This window comes from Gigantopelta aegis, chromosome 6 (genome assembly GCF_016097555.1).
Source record: "Gigantopelta aegis isolate Gae_Host chromosome 6, Gae_host_genome, whole genome shotgun sequence".
Taxonomy (NCBI): Eukaryota; Metazoa; Mollusca; class Gastropoda; order Neomphalida; family Peltospiridae; genus Gigantopelta; species Gigantopelta aegis.
Genome location: NC_054704.1, coordinates 13,327,419 through 13,345,677, shown reverse-complemented (window position 1 = coordinate 13,345,677; position 18,259 = coordinate 13,327,419). Strand labels below are relative to the sequence as shown.

The 18,259-nt window shown below is 38.0% G+C and overlaps 1 protein-coding gene across 1 annotated transcript in view; it reads right to left on the bottom strand.

The window, feature by feature from the left end:
* The window catches only part of LOC121374915 (glutamate receptor-like), a 90,794-nt gene that overhangs the window by 37,418 nt on the left and 35,117 nt on the right, over positions 1 to 18,259 (bottom strand). The window contains exons 3-4 of the mRNA XM_041502050.1: positions 12,645 to 12,890; positions 414 to 610 (exon numbers count right to left, since the gene is read on the bottom strand). Of these exons, the coding sequence (XP_041357984.1) occupies positions 414 to 610; positions 12,645 to 12,890 (443 nt within the window). The remainder of the gene's footprint in view (positions 1 to 413; positions 611 to 12,644; positions 12,891 to 18,259) is intronic.

The window sequence follows — 18,259 nt, the reverse complement described above, 5'->3', positions numbered from 1 at the left end:
ATCTGGTATAAACAAAACACACTTGACTATGCAACACAGATAAAACGAAATTCGTGACTGTTTTTTTCGTGTTTGTTTCTGGAAATTTGTTCATTTAAATAATAAAAACACGTGACTGTATAACACAAATAAATCGTGACTGTTTTAGTAGCAGTTTTCCTCTTTAAAATAGGTATGGTGTAAACAAAACTCACTTGGCTATATACAACACAGAAAAGAAAAAACCCACAAATAAATGGGTGTGGTCACTGTGGTGTAAATAAAACACACTTGAATATAAAACATATATATATAAAAAAGAAATTATTATGACGTTTTAGGGTCGTTTTTTCTCATTTAAAATGTTGTGTGGAGTAAATAAAACACACTTGACTCTACAACATATAAAAGATTGGTGAATGAAATGCACTGGCCATCTTGAGAATGATGTTCTCGGCCTTGCCGATCTCCATGTCGAGGATGACGTGGTGGTCCTCCTCATGGTCCCGCTGGTGCAGGTCGAGTAACATCATGAAGCAGCTCTCGATGCCGGACACCCGCTTGGCGTCTATGTGTAGGTAGTACTCGTGCGTATTTACAGACTGAAACAACTGCTGAAGACGTATAAGACCTGCAAAATTGGAAGATATGAAGATATCATTTTCAAATCAGCTGTCTGCATATAATCGCTGAAGACGTTTAAGACCTGCAATAAAATAAGAAAAAAACACAGCATGAAAATATATCGAAATCAACTGTCTGCAAATAACTGCTAAGACGTATAAGATCTGAAATGAATACCCCCTCCCCCACCCCCCAAGATGAAAATATCATATCAAAATCAACTGTCTGCATATAATCGCCGAAGTAGTATAAGAACTGGAAAAGTAACAACAACCCAAAAAACCACACACACAACAAAAAGCACAACATGAAAATATCATTTTTAAATCAACCGTCTGCGTATAATCGCTGAACACCTATAAGAACTGAAGAAAAAAATAATCAACAGCAAAAAGCACAACATGAAAATATCATTTTAAAATCAAATGTCTGCGTATAATCGCTGAAGACCTATAAGAACTGAAAAAACCCACACCTCACAACATGAAAATATCATTTTGAAATGAACTGTCTGCAACTAATCGCTGGAGACGAACAAGACCTGAAGTAAAATAACGAAAAACACAACATGAAAATATAGCGAAATCAACTATCTGCAAGTAACTGTTGAAGATGTATAAGATGTGAAATAAAATACATGACAATATCATATCAAAATCAACTCGGCAAATTACACAAGCATTGTGAGATGTAATCTTATGTCAATATATTTTTAAAAAATGACAGTGTTCTAATAACCATCTGAAGGAAAAGGCCTGCAGACTTGCCCTTCTGGCATTCGAGACAACACTGGGAGAGTTGGGGTATCGGTTACGACTGGCAGATATTTTGATGAAATTATAACACTTTCCTTCTAATATCTCTTGCAACCACACGTCCATGGATGGGAGATCGATCCGTTTAAAACTATAATATTCCAACTGGGAATAATCATCTTTCCCTTCATTTAGACGAGGTTTGTCACATCTGTCAAAGCAGAAGGCTCTCATTTCTCCGCTCGAGTGCCACGGAAATAGATCCATGTTAGATACTTCATATCGACTGGCAGACTTGGCTGGGTACTGGTGATAACTAATTTGATAAGCAGGTACTGTGAAAAAGTGGAGATGTTTTTGTTACTTTGTCAAGTGGAGGGATTAACCTTTTAAAAAAATGTATTGCTCCAGAAATATCGATTTTAGTTTGTACATGTTTCCAATAGCTGTGTAGTTATCAGGGGCTGGGCGTTTCTCTGTGGTAGAACCCTCGCCTGAAATGCGACGGGTCATAGGATCGATCATTGACCAGTGAAAGAGGCTTATACCAATTCCCTTGTTTTTCGACAGGAGTAGCCTATGTTGGCGTCAGTTGCTTTTCTCTCTATCGACGAAGGGCGGGACGTAACCCAGTCATAAATCGCTCGCCTGTTGCACTGTCGCTTTAGGATCAATCCCCGTCGGTGGATCCATTGGGCTATTTCTCGCTCTAGCCGATGCACCACGACTTGTATACCAGAGGCCTTAGTATGTGCTATCCTGTCTGTGGGATGGTCCATATAAAATATCCCTTCCTACTAATACAAAAATGTAGCGGGTTTCCTCTCTAAGACTATATGTCAAAAACCACCAAACGTTCGATATCCAATAGCAGATGATTAATAAATCAATTTGCTCTAGTGGTGTCGTTAAACAAAACAAACGTTTTAACTCTATCGACGAAGTGTCTATAGTCCGCCGCACATGGAACGCTTTTTTTATGCTATGGAATTGACTATAACTTTTTTCTAAATTGGACACAAAAATAGTATTATTTTTTATTTCCAAAACACTTTTACTTTTTTTCTTACATAAAACGAAACTGAAATTATTTACAAAACAACCCCAAACAAAACAAACATTTCTGTAACAGGAAGGGACGGAGTATAAATAACCATATGTTCGACAGCGATAATCGTATATTAAAATGTGTTCAGTTGTCCTTTAAAATATGTCCCTTTCCTTTATTCCCGTCGTGAGTTTTTCTCAATCCATTTTCATACAGATACGAGGGTTGTTGGATTTTTTTTTTCGGGGGGGGGGGGGGGGGGGGGGGGGGGGGGGGGGGGGGGGGGGGGGGGGGGGGGGGGGGGGGGGGGGGGGGGGGGGGGGGGGGGGGGGTGGTCTCGCAATTTCTGTACAAAGCAGAGTTTTATGCACACGTAATACTATTATGTTTTTTTAGGTAGCGAAAAGCAGGTGGGTATTTAGAATATTAAATTCCATTACTATCTCGTTATTTCATTTAATTCCTCCACCAGCGCTGCGGCATTACCCTGTAAACGGATTTCCTGTCTCGATGTGTGTCACGTAATCGATTAGCACTGGTCTGTTGATATGAAGATGAGTTCGCCATTGTGAAGTAGGTGCCAGCTGTAGTTACGTCACATTCACCCCATGGAGAGGCAATTCGCGTAATACTGTTGGTTTTTTTGTTATTTGGCAGTGATTCATGAGCGCATGCTACGACATAGCTTATCTAAATTAAAGTATTTTGAGAATTATTCGCTAAAATGTGCTGGTTTGTGCAACATCCATTTTGTATTTTACCCCCAAAACCCCCAACAAACAACGGGAATCAGACTGTACTTAGCTTTAACAATTTTCGTCTGTAATCAGTTGGTTTTACAAATGTTCATGGTTATGAAACACATAACAAGGTGCATTGAGAACCATTCCATTATTGTTGGCTATTGCAAGTGAATACAGATTCGACAGACTGAATTAGTAAATATTTAATAGAAATGTTCTACAATCCATTTTATTTCCACTATCGTTGCACTAACGTCTACAAAGAGTAATTTGGATATTAAACTAAAATTAAATCATACTGAAATATTGTTGTCTATAATGCCCGTCTCTGCCACCCCTTATCTCTCTCTCTCTCTCTCTCTCTCTCTCTCTCTCTCTCTCTCTCTCTCTCTCTCTCTCTCTCTCTCTCTCTCTCTCTCTCTCTCTCCTTGTCATAAACACTGAGATTAACACGTTCATTCCATTGTTAATTTGAGGATGGCCTGGTGGTCAAGCGGTTAACGTCGCTAATGGGCGCAGCAGGTTCGAATTCTGCCAACTTTCCACGTTGTATTTTTAAATTTTATACTGACAGCACCTTCCATGTCATTGCTTCGTTGATCAAGATCCAGATCTGACCTTGATTCTGCATTCCAAGAATGTAATTACAAATTTTCCACATTCACAAGAAATAATTGTGAAATCAATTTACATCTTTCTAATAGTTCTAAAGGCGATAGTCATATCGCACCCGCAACAGATTGTTTCAGATTTGTCCTGAAATATTTATTTTACTGATTGTAACAACTGGCGTGGTCTAGGAGTCAATAGAGAAAGATCGACAAGCGATTTGCCAAACGTATCGTCTGACAAAAGACTGACAACGTCGACAGGATCAAACACCGATCTAGATAACGGCAGATAGGCAGACACGCCCTCTGTCGTCTCACCACAAAAGGTTCTACCAGTTGGTAAACATAGCCTTTACGGAGTTCATAGTTTACAATTACGTGTTATTTTGCAGTGTAGAATTTATCATTCTGGCAATCATTTTGTACTGCCTAATGAAACGTTTAAAACCTATTAGTGCTTTCACAACTGAGTTTTTTTCCAGGAATGAAGGATGGAATGTTTTATTTAACGACACACTCAACACATTTTATTTACAGTTATGTGGCGTCAGACCTATGGTTAAGAACCACATAGATAATTAAAGAGGAAACCCACGGACTACTCTAAGGCATTTTAATTAACAGCATGGTATCTTATATATGCACTATCCCAGATAATACAGGATAGTGCATGCAACAGCTATTATTAGATCAGTTGTGGAGCATAGTTTGTAACGAGAAATAACCCAGAAGGGCTCAACTGCGAACATTTTACCACTGGACTACGTCCAACCCCTTATACTGTATAATTTATCAGTCTGGCAATAATTTTATATTACCTAATAATAATGATAAAACATTAGTGCATTTATACCTCTACAATTGCATTTAGTCAGCTACAGTAATTGAATTTCTTGCAAAACTAAATTCAGGTGTATAACACTTCAAAGAAACATATTGAAAACAATGGTGGCATGAAATATGCTTCATCTGACAAATATATACCAAGAAAACACACCCATCAAATCTAGTTATACAAATAGCATCGTGTCAGGGTATAGTGATGCCATATATGTCTCTAAGATGTTCCTCTTGCAAAATTGTGTTTGTCCTATTTATCAAATTTGGTGGGGTGTTCTTACATTTCACAAACACCTTGAAAGTATGTTATTGGAATGTGTCCAAAACGTTATCCAGACTTTCAAAGATAAAATTACCACCACTGTTGTTCAGTCTTTTGAAATTATACAGATCCCATTTTAACAACAACAAAAATCAGTCTTGTAAGCCAGTCTCACGGGAAGACTTGGCTATCTGGACTATATGCCTTAAAATACTGTTTGTTTTTTTCTTTTCGTTTTTTGAAAACGAGTCTCCTTCGTGTAAATAATTTAAGAACTATTTCTCTAAAGTACTTGCAATTCGTTGCTTGAAATATTATTCTATGCACAGTGCAAATCGAGACGTTCCTTTGTTTACGGAAGCTGTCGAAGGTTCTTTTTCAAGTGGTAATCCGCCTAATGACTGATCACCTGCCTCAGTTGTGTTGCGGTTAAGCCATCTGACTTAAGAATAGTAGGTACTGACTTCGTATCTCGGTACCGGCTCCCACTCAGAGCGAGTTTAACGACTCAATGAGTAGGTGTAAAACCACTATACCGACTTATCTCTAATCACTAACCCACTGACCAGATAGCTCTGACGTGCAACTGAACCTTAATTGGATATAATCACAACAATACGTTTATCCCATTTCATTTCAACTTATTTTCGTCCTTATATCCAATTAAGGTTCAAGCACGTTGTCCTGGACACACACACATGAGCTATCTGGTCTGTCTGTCCAGGACAGTAAGTTAACTGTTAGTACTTCGTGAGAAAGAAGAGGGTGTAGTGTTAGTAGTTAGTGAGAAAGAAGAGGGTGTAGGGGTAAAAACTCGCTCTGGGTGGGAGCCGGTACCGGGTTGCAAACCCAGTACCTACCTAGTCCGGGATCCAAGGGCTTAAAAATTGTATGGACCTGACTCGGCACAACATACTTTTGCTTTGCTATTTATTTGTTAGAACAGACCTTCAGGGTAAACAATTGGGTGGTCTGCTTTGCTGGAAACATTGCAAACAAAAAATATGATCATATGTTCATGTATACTGCTTTTTGTTGAATCGCGGGCTCTATTGAATCAGGGCATTTGAGATTTCATCAAATGTTTTAGCCATTAACCACCTATAGTTTTAATTATTTTCCTGTTTGACAAGCAGAAGTACAGAAAGCAAACAGTCACGAAAATTGAAGTATATTCATATTGTTTTTTAATTTTACTTTCGCAGTTAATCTAAATTGGCCAAAGCACACTATCTGTTTGTACATTAAACAACGGTAGTTTTAGTATTTTATAACTATCAAATCCTAAACATATGGCAAAGTGTCACATATATATATGCCTGTTAATATTTACATGCTAGTGAGTAATGTCAATGAATGTAAAATTACATGTCGATAATTTTATGGAAGTAGATAAAGAGCTGTAAAAATTAAAACCGTAATATAGAAGGCAGATCAGTAATGAACTTCACATAAAAAATTTGTTTATTAATATAATTTCAGTGTTTTATTCAAATAAATATTAGATGGTTATTTAGATTTTAAAATATGAAAAATAATAATCATCATCAAAGCTATGGGAAAACAGATGAAGTTTGTACCACCTTATCTTGGAGGTAGTATGTAAACATTTTGCAGCAATGTGTAGACTGCTAAATTTATAGGAATAACTGATGAAACGGTTTATTTTTTATCATTTACTTTATAAGATACATTCAACTGTGCGAATGTCAGCTGTTTTTTAAAAATGATATGATGTCCTTATGTTTCCATACATGAAAATGTAAATAACGTGAAACAATAGAGTTGCCATTTTCGGGATCTTTTTTGACCTTGTTGGTCCATTTACAAATTTAGAACGTGTTTTTAATTAATTAATAATAATACATTTGCCAGTCAGTTGTAATATTTGTGCTGCAATCATAAACCGGTATACCGCGATATTTCAACTCGATACAAATCGCGGTACAGTTTTGCATATCGTCATTTTTATACGTTGTTGTTTCAAGTTGTATTAAGTTTTACCAGAATTAAGCTGATATGTTTGCATAAGCCTCTCATTTTCTAGTGAATTGAAGAAAATAGCCCCCCCCCCCTCCCCCAATAAAAAGAAATAACTACATGTACTATACACAAAGAATCCAGAAATAGTAGCAATGCTGATTTCTGTAAAGAAAAGTATGGACTAAATAATTGAGCATATCCGCTGTTGCTAATAAACAAAGTTTATAAAAATATTTATTCCTTCTGCTTTCATTTGAACAAAAAAAACCCAAAACCCCCCAAACATGTGTATTAAATAATATCAAATGTATAGCGTAATACAGCTTTGACAATTTTGTGGCACTTTGTTGAATATATAGTAATACAATCATTAAGAATCATGATCCAACGGAGTTCCATGTTACTGTGTATTATTATTATTTTAAACTATTGTCATAAATGTGTGTGTGAGAAAACAAATATGCAACTTTGTACTATGCCCTATAGACGTAGTTTGGTGTATCACAGTTCAATAGAAACTACGAGAATCAATAAATTAAAGTATGCCTCTCAAGAAAAACGGCAAGACTTTGGTATCAAATTGACAAATTATTTTTCGATCATGGGTTTAAGCGTTGTTCTTGTTTTCGGTTACTGCACTTCTTTTAATACAAAAAAGGTAGATTTTCTACCATTACATAGTCACAGAATTGAATAGCTTATGTTTAACTCCACACCACTTTATTGTGTAGAAGCTGCCATACCTGCCATTGGTAATGCTTCATAATATTATTTTAGTAGCATCTGTTATTATTCCAAAATATAGGAATTTAGAAATATTATTTGAAATGTGGAAACTGGTACAGCAAAGTTTACTTACTGCTTATGAAAACTATCCTGTCAATAGTTAATTATTCACTGCTGTCTAACGCATTTCCTTAGGTCACCAGTGCTAAGACAAGCAATCACACATTTCACATTAGCCTTTGTTCATGTACAGCCTCGTAGATCTTAGCTTATATCTTGCACTGACAGTACTTGGGACATCTTTCAGTGATCAGACTCCTTTTGTTGCACACTTCATTAAAATGCAGTCTCGTCAGAACAAAGCAAAGCAAATTTTCCTTGGTGATAAAATAATACATTGAGGTTGTCATCAGTCATCTCGTCCATACAGACACTTGAACAGGTGTATTTTAGCTAAGAAACATTTTACCAACGAGATTTAGGGTACATTGCCAGTGTTTTCAACATTATTTCCTCGCGTGTAAGAATAGGTCATAGGATCACACCAAGTTAGGATGTATTGAGAAGAGATGGCAACCATGTTATACTTTGCTTCTTTCTGCCATATCTATGGTCTAGTTATGACCCAGATTGTAGACATAGTATTCACAGTTTGCATAATAGTATGACTGCTATAGCAGCATATTGCGTACAGTATATAATTATGTGAATCACCGTTGAGCTGGAGTAGGTGAAGACTCTGAGCTGGCTTGAGGTATGGTCCGTATCTCACACAATCGGCAGAACGCATGCTTGTGATGATTTGGTTGTATGTTTGGTGCCAGTCATTGGACCCATTCTCTGCTAGGGTTTCCCGTATGAATCAGTGGCATACGACTGGTATATCAAACACCATGGTTAGTGCTGCCTTGTCTATGGGAAAGTGCATATTATGAAATATCCTTTGCTGCTAAAGGAAAATACAGCGGGTTTCCATCAGGATTAAAATTATATCAGAATTATTAAATATTTGACATTAGCCGATAATCAATAAATCAATGTGTTCCAATGGTGTCGTTAAATAAAACAAAGTATAAGTGAACTGGCTAGCGGCTCGATGTGTAGACCTGAGTACCAGCTAGCATCACAGGACGAGAGCGGGCCTGCTTTGTAGAAAGACCAGCCACTGGTAGTGGTACAGCTGCCTAGCGACTCGATGTGTAGACATGAGTACCAGCTAGCATCGCAGGACGAGAGAGGGACTGCATTGTAGAAAGGCCAGCCACTGGTGCAACTGGCTGTCGTCTCCTGTACTGATCCTGGTTACGTCTTCCTCCTAGGGCATCTCTCTTAGGTTGTGGACTATATTCGTAAACTAAAAAAAAACTGTGGCTGTGGATTCAGTTTGAATCACACAAAATATCTTTCAAACAAGTATTAACCTACCTAAGGCCACATTGTAGCTGGACTTTCTTTTCTTGAAATATATAATCAAACTGGATGAATTACAAATACCAATTTTAGTTTACTTGAAGAATGCATTCCCGACTTGCATTTTTCTTTTGGTTTATGGTTTGATGCCTGTACTGTTTGCGTAAAATAATCTATTTACTGGCAATGTATTAATTGTGGCCACACAACGCAGGTACATGTATGCTGATTTGGGATTCAATTTATGATGTCATAAGCGTACGGGTTCCTATTTTTGTAGGGACGGGGGGGGGGGGGGGGGGGGGGGGGGGGAGAGAGAGGGCAGGCTGGCTTTTGCCCAAATTAAAGAAAATGCCCGAATCTGGATAACGACATTTATTCATCTTAGTATTACTATCAAACAGCTATATAGCGTTGTAAACGAATTACTACACAATTTTACATGGATTACAACTAATTATGATACCATCAGTTAATACTTTATTTTATAAATTAGATTTTTTAACAGTCATTGAGATGAAGTTTCATTATCATAGATGAAGCTATAAACCAATGTCAATGATGTAAGACTTATAGTTTGTGAGAAATGAGGCTAAACGCAAACCTTTAAAGTTGAGCTAAATATAACACATGACGCCGTTACCACAAATACCACCGCCGCTGTAAAGGTAATACATGTACCTATGTCTCGTCTTTTACTTCGTAAAGGCAATGCAAATCATCCAGGGGGAACAGACCAATCAACTAAGACAGGTGGCTGCTGACTATGGATAGCGACATGTTTAGGTTTGACTGTATTTTCATTTCTCATTGCATACCCATTGTTTCTTCTGATGGGAGTTTAAACATTACTGTATTCTTCGTAGATCCAAAGTAGAGATGGGGACACACAATGTTGGTCAAAATATCCACACACACACACACACACACACACACACACACACCACACACACACACACACACACACACACACCGATACAGATTTGTGTTTAGTTCAGATGGGAAGTGATCATTCAAGCTTAGATAGTTTCCTTTGGTATGGAATTGATCAGCATCATTAATAACAGTTTAACATTGGGATGGGGGGAGGGTAGGTTGACAATGGGTGGGCCACATAGTTGTTCACAATCTTCCTGATACATGCACTTATAACACGTCTATGAATCCATGCATCAGAACGCATAACATCTGTTGAACTGAATTTTTTCTTTTCTTTTCTTTACCTTTAATTCGATTTTCGTACATATCTCCAATTAATGTTCAAGCACGCTATCCTGGGTACTTACTTCAGTTCTCTGGGCCGTATGTCCAGGTCAGTGGGTTAATGGTTAATTGTTTGGCATTATTAGAATACGTTTAATGAGCTACAGTAACAACAGGTTTTGTAGGAAAGAACATAATAATTTTTTTGTATATTACTAAAACGCAAAAGAAACGCAGGTTCTCATTAAATTGGATATAAAATATTAAAAAAACAAAACGAAATGAAGATTTCAACATTTATTTTGGAGCTACACCAATTCGGCACACATTGGTGTTGGAAATTTGTGATTGAATTCCTTTTTGGCTATTGTTTCATGTCATAAAGTAGGGTGGGGGTCCATGTTAAAAATGTGAAAGAGACGACCTGTAGCATTGTCAAAGTCAGTATCGCGTGTGACCACCCTGGGCATTCAAACAGGCAGTGCAACGTCTCCTCATTGAGTTGACAAGCCGTTGAAAGAATGCCTGAGGGAGTGAGGTCCATTCATGGACCAATGCTGCCTCCAGCGCCTGCATATTCTGAGGTTGTCCGCGAGCCTGAAGGCGACGTCCGATTTCATCCCAGACGTGTTCGATAGGCGCCATGTCCGGTGATAAGGCTGGCCACGGCAACGTTGGGATGTTGTGCTGAGCCAGCAACGCCTGTGTTGCCCTGGCAGTGTGCGGCCTGGCATTGTCTTGCTGCAGCAAGCGCACACGTGGGTGAGCGGCAAAGAAGGGAACGACGTGATTGTTGATGACGTCATTTTGGTACACGGCGGCATTAACGCGTTGTCTGAACACATGAAGTTGTGTTCTGTGGTTGAATGAGAACCCACCCCACACCATCACACTACCCCCGCCCTATCGGTCGGCCTGCAGAACGCAGCAGTCGGAGTAACGTTCATGTCGACGTCGCCATACTCGGATTCGGCCATCAGCGTTGGAAACATTGTAACGGCTCTCATCAGTAAACAGAACTTGTTGCCACTGGCCACGTCGCCATCTTTGATGTTGTTGCGCCCACTGTTGACGTTGTTGGCGGTGCCGAGGGGTCAATATTGGTCCCACATAAGGATGGCGGTTACGGAGTCCTGCTGCCCTCAGACGGCGTCGGACGGTATCGGCGGACACTGGACCACGTGGACCACGCACCTGGTGAGCGGTGTTAGCTGCTGGCAGCATCCGATTCCTAAGGTGGGTCACCCGGATGTACCGGTCTAGGGCTGCGGTTGTCACCCTCGGGCGGCCGGTGCGTGGTCGATCGTTCACAGATCCAGTGATTTGGTGACGTTGAGAAAGGCGTGCGATTGTCGAAACATGACATCCCAATTGTCTGGCTACAGCAGTACGGGTCTGTCCGGCTTGCAACATCCCGATGGCCATCCCTCGCTGGAGTTGCGTCAGTCGCGGCATTTTTAAAATGTGATTCTGTTGTCTGTCACTACTCAAATTGAATTTATGCGATTAAATCCAGGTGTGTAGGCTTTATAAGCATTTCAATGAGTGTGTTTGCACTGGATTCATGATACGGATGATCCAGCACGTGCAAACAACGTGTTTTGAGAATTCGTGACGTCACACAGGTAATGAAATTGACACGCAGGTGGGACTGCGGTGTGGGTGTGTGCCATGTCCTTTAACACAGTTGAGGTTCAATTCCACCAAAGATACTGCTTTACAAAGTGCAATTCTTTCGCATTTTCAGGACCTGCGTTTCTTTTGCGTTTTAGTATATTATTGTCTTTTTTTTTTGCTACAAAAATATTGCATAGTATATGTATAAATGTAGCCATTATTTTTGTTTGCAAATTTTTGGACAAAGCAGACCACCCATTTCTATCACAAGAAGGCCTATTCAAACAAATAAAACACAAAATAAAAGTGTGTTAGGTGAAGTCAGGTTCAACCTATTTTTGAGGGCTTTCAGACCTGTGGATCCCGGACTAACCAGTCTTATGTCCAATGGCTTAACCACGCACCACCGAGGCTGGTAATAAGTTTAAATGAAGATGAAAACTGAGCTGAGAAATATCGAGGTCAAGATTAGTTGTCCGCTGTAGACAAAGCACCTGGTAGTGAGTTGTGACTCCATACACTCACGGGTTTATCATAACTTCATTTGGACTCAATCTTGGGCAGAGATATGGTGTTAAATATGCCTATGACAGATTCATAATAATGTATGTCTTGGCTATTCAAATGTTATATTATCTCTATATACTACCGGTACGTAGTTTTAATACATTATCATCAATCTTTCAAGTTGAGGGCGAAACCCCTTAATAAGTAATAAATAGTCAAGCATACACCCGCCATTATCATATTCATGTATATTTTTTATCAACTCAACGTTACTAGTATGGTATATATAATATCGTATATACAATACACTTTGACCCACAAATAATATTCACCTACCTTCATCAGTATCGTATATATAATACACTTTGGCCCACAAATAATATTCTATAATGTCGATGATGGCGTTGACGTAGAGTGGGCGCATATAGATCTGGAAGGATGAGTTCGATGATGTGTTTTGAGCCATGGAGAACGTGATGAAGGGGACTTGGAAAGTATTGCTATAGGACTGTATTGTTGCCAAGGACGATGCATTGGACACTCCAAATATGGCAATGACGTTTTGAGACAGCTGTGAGCACACTGAAATGAAAAATAAAGTACATCAAGATAAAATGTAAAATAGACATATATATATATATATATATATATATATATATATATATATATATATATATATATATATATATATATATATATTATATATATATATATATATAAAGTACATCAAGATAAAATGTAAAATAGACATATATATATAAAGGGTCTACGGGAATAACCTAAAATGTCACATTGTTGGTATTTTGAGATGCTTGAATTTTAAAGTTCACAACTCTGTAGTAATGCAATCGTGAAATAGTTGTACCTAAGCAAGTGGATTTTACCAACAACCCTTAATGGATTACCATAGTTGTAGATTTGTATTTCTTTATTTTAATGTGACTTTCATAACATTAACTCTCTGTTTGGATATCACAGGACATCAGAGATGGCGTCATCCTAATCAGTAATCGTACTCGATTGTAATAATTGATTATATGTTTTCATGTAACCGCAATCGTAATCGACTACATATATAAATTTCGGAGGGCAATATTTAGAATTCCTGTAAAACATTCCTTAGAAACCTGTGTTATGTCAGTTGTCACTTTGAACCTGATTTAAGTTGCGTATCATGTATAAAGTATGTAACATGTATCCTTTTTATATATTAATAAATATATTTTTAGAAAATGCAATTTTAATATCGAACAGTAATACATTTTTTCTCCTGTTCTATATAGTTTTGTTTTAATGATTTATTACAAGACACGATTTACACTGTGTTTTTGACCAATACAGATAATTGCGTTGTGCCTAGCAAGCATGCACCAAACAATCGGTTATCACTGATTTGATATTTGTGAATTGCCAAAGGGAATTGTGCAGCAGGGTGTGTAAAAGTCATTAAAATAAGTGCAACATGTTTATAACCAAATCAACAGCTTTCTTAATCATAGCAGCATAAGAGAAGCAATCAAAGAAAATTGCTTTCAGGTGGTAAACCTCTAATATACCATACCGTCAAATCTTGTCCAGCGGTCAACACCCACTTATTTCAAAGACACCTAACTAGTTTTATATAGCTAAACATAAGCACATTTATCTGCCAGGTTTTGTTTACATTATGTTTACATCTTCAGACTCGCAAATATATCTTTCTATTTATTTATGTATGTATGTATGTATGTATGTATGTATGTATATACATGTATGCATATATATATATATATATATATATATATATATATATATATATATATATATATATATATATATATATATATATATACACGCTCTCTCTCTCTCTCTCTCTCTCTCTCTCTCTCTCTCTCTCTCTCTCATCATATGTATACACACACACACACACACACACACACAGAGAGAGAGAGAGAGAGAGAGAGAGAGAGAGAGAGAGAGAGAGAGAGAGAGAGAGAGAGAGAGAGAGAGAGAGAGAGAGAGAGAGAGACTGATTATTGTCTTGAGTCATCGGCTTTATTCTGCGAAGGTCAGACTTGCGATGGTCAGACTAGCGAATGCCGCGAGACTATCTGTCTACACTGTTTAATAATTCTATGTATAATTTCAAAGTGATGTTTGTATCATGATAGCCAGTGAGTAATGACAATTCAATAATTCTATTTGTGGTTATGTTCATTACGTCTATAATCTCGTCAGTGTGAATGGTCATGAGTTAAAAAAACACTCATATAATTAACGCTTGCATTTCATTTGTACGTAGTTTGGTGCTTATATCTATCTGGGCTGTCTGTCCAGGGCAGAGGGTCAGTGGTTCATTTGTCAGAGATTAGTGAGAGAAGTCGGCGGAGTGGCCTTGCATCTACCCATCAAGTAATTAAAGATGCTTTGGGTTGGAGCCGGTACCTGGGTGCGAACCCAAAACCTATCCGCCTGATGTCTGCTAGCGTAACCACTACACTACCGAGGCCGGTGTTGCAGTCCTGTAGGCATATTTAGCAGTGTATTGCAGATAATTGCTCCAATGTAATTCGTCTAAACTTGTGGATGAACAAGTCTTGTATCTGTCCTGGGGTTGGGTTTGTTTTATAATGTACGAATAAAGTAATATTTATTTTTGATATTTTCTTAGTAACCAGCTTAATGAAAGTGTAGGCTTGAATTGGCAGATGTTTTTAAAAAATGAACGTTGTATGATGGTGACGACACCTGGGTTTTTTTCTTGTGATTTCATTATGTTCAAAATTGTTATGTAAAGTGTGAAAGAAATTATTTCTAAACGAATATTCACGCTGGAAATAATTACATTCTTTAAAACGACGTAGCACTATAGTGCATGTATAGGCTTTGGGCTAACGCCATGTTTTAGTGTTTGTGTTGGATTTTGTTTGTTTGGGAGGGGAGGGGAAGGGGTGTGTCAATTTAGAAGCGCCTTTAGACTTGGCCAAAGTACCCACTACATACTATTAAAAGATTTGATCCGCCGTGTACGGTTGATGTTTTCTAAATCAAAATATGCTATAGTTGGGATAGTTTGGGGCGATACAGATCCTTGCAATCCTTACGTCTCCTAGTGACATCCCACACCAATCCCCGAGATCTTCAGATCAGTGTAATAAAATATAATAGTATGTTCATCTGCACGATTCTATTGGCCATACATACACAGTTATCTAACTCGAATACAACGCTTTATGACTGATCCGACTACAGTCATTCAAGAAAACTTAATAATAAGCTGGCTGCTGAAGGCCTTTTTGTGTATGTTCTTTAAATACCTATTTTGTACAGGTGTGAAAGGAATAAACGTGTCTTCTGAATCAATAAAGACTAGTAGTCAAATATTAAGACATTGAAGAGTGAAATGAGAGTATTTTCAAGACAACATAAATTGTACCTCTCACCTAACAGCATGCTATACACATTTATAATTGCCTTGATTAACATGAACTAGTCATTTACGAAAAACGGTGCATATAATTATTTCTCCAAAAACACCTGAAATGGAACCCAAATTGAGCCTCATTACTTCTGTCATTGGCAGCTAACGCAGATCAATAACCCTTCTGCCAAGGGAAAATTGAATTTTCGTCTGAACGACCCTACAGGCGGCTGTATCGCCCCCTATCGAGAAGCGACCAATTACAGATTGGACTCAAGAATCGGATTAAGGAACGGAAGTGTTTCTCTAGCTTCACAGCACCTCACTTGCTAAACAATTTGTGGTCGTCTTTGTCCCATGGTCTCCCTATAAAACCAAATGGGTCTTCAACCACTCTGAAAACAAGAGATAGTGGACGTCTTCTTCACTACACATATGGTGCAGTTATCACTTTTTCTTTCGCTATAGGATTTGCAAATTATTCTTCAGTCGGCGGTATTTTTTGTCAAGAGTTTTCATTATTAGATTTACATTGACATCTTATAAAGTTTGTTGTGGGAGTTATCTGTAAGGATTCCCCTCTCTCTCTCTCTCTCTCTCTCTCTCTCTCTCTCTCTCTCTCTCTCTCTCTCTTCTCTCTCTCTCTCTCTCTCTCCATCCCCTCTCTCTCTCTCTCTCTCTCTCTCTCTCTCTCTCTCTCTCTCTCTCTCTATCTATCTATCTGCGGGATGGTGCATATAAAAAATCCCTTGCTACAAATGGAAATTTGTAGCTAGTTTCCTCTCTAAGACTATATGTCAAAATTACCAAATGTTTGACATGCAATAGCCGATGATTAATAAATCAATGTGCTTTTGTGGTGTCGTTAAACAAAAAACTTTAAAAAAACTATTTACACGTTGCTACAACATATTTCATCTGCTTCTCAAATTGCATTGAACAGAACTTTCCTGCGAAGTCAGAGGTTATGCCCATGACAGGCGTGCACGAACAATGTTGTAATGGAATCACGCCAAACCATGTCCCATACCAATACCCAAAATGTCTGTCTTTTATTATATTCGTATTATCCTTACTACACCTCAACAAATAATTATCGAATGGATGGTGTCGAAAATTAAGGTACTTTTAACAGGATCACGATTCTAACAACGTCCGTGTATAATGGCCACACTGCTGGGATGGCCTCGGGTAAAGATGTGATCATGTCCCTCTGTGTTTTGTGCGTCAGTGCACGCCGTAAACCAGCCATCTCGCGAAGGACGATCAAATTGAAAAACAGTCCAGATCGATCATTAGATGAGCCACACTCGTCAGTGTGATGTGTAAAACACCCCATCCGATGCAGTCAATTACCAGCTTTCGTAGATTCCATCTCTCAGAAGAACTTAGCTCAGTGGTGAAGCTACAGCCTCGGGTACTGTAGATTGAAGGATCAGTTCTCACTAATAATACACGCTGTTTGTTGCGTTTTTTCCTTCTATCCTGTAGTCTATCATTAGTATATTATGTACGTTTCTAACTTTTTGTAAACCGACCCATTACATTACCGAGACAGAATGTGGGTTTCTGAGGTTGGTATCCAAATATAGAACTTCAGGGTGTATACTACCAAATCAAATCCCATAGATGACAATAGTAACATATGTGGCTAAAATTCCTACCTGCAGCGTATCAATCGACTTAAACGCCACGGATATAAATACTACCACCCCTCACACTTAAAGTGAATTAGAAAAAATTGGGGGTCAAGCAGCTCGTTTCTGAGATAACGGGTAGCGTCTATGATTACCCTAGTTCCGCACAAAATTCGAGTACTTTTTTTACAGGTACCCCATACATGTTTCAAGCTCAAGGCTACTTGACACATTGGTACTAGATGAAATAAAATTGCATTTTGTTTTTACCCAGATGAAACTATTATTTTTTACAACCAACACACTCACGTTTATAACCAATCACAGGACTTGTGGTGTTCACTTCTCTATCAAACGTTGGGTGCACCTCGAACTTTGACCCAGCCGGAAGTTATCTGGTCTAGTACTACCTTCACACCATATATATATATATATATATATATATATATATATATATATATATATATATATATATATATATATATACACACACACATACACAACAATATCCATGTACATAACCCAATTTTGACCACACACACACACACACACAAACAAAAAAACTTGGCACCCTCTTGTTCTAATACTTGTTCATCTTGTGCTAACCCTGAATAACTAATGTGTGTACCGGTATGACGTACTTGAACAAATAAAAAGAGATAATTACAGTTCTAGCATCAATATATAATATGAGCAGGCATTCGTATTTGACAAACAGTTCGTTATAAATTACCATTTAATTATAAAATAAATTATTGTCAAAAGGTTGCCATGGAACATTGTCTCTTAGTGTGGTTACAAGTCTCGATAGAAATCACAGATCCACAATCATAGATAGCATTGTCGGCCTGGCAGAGACAGAGCCCAGGGGAATTGGTTGACAAAGCAGTGCTAGTCTATGACCATAAATCACT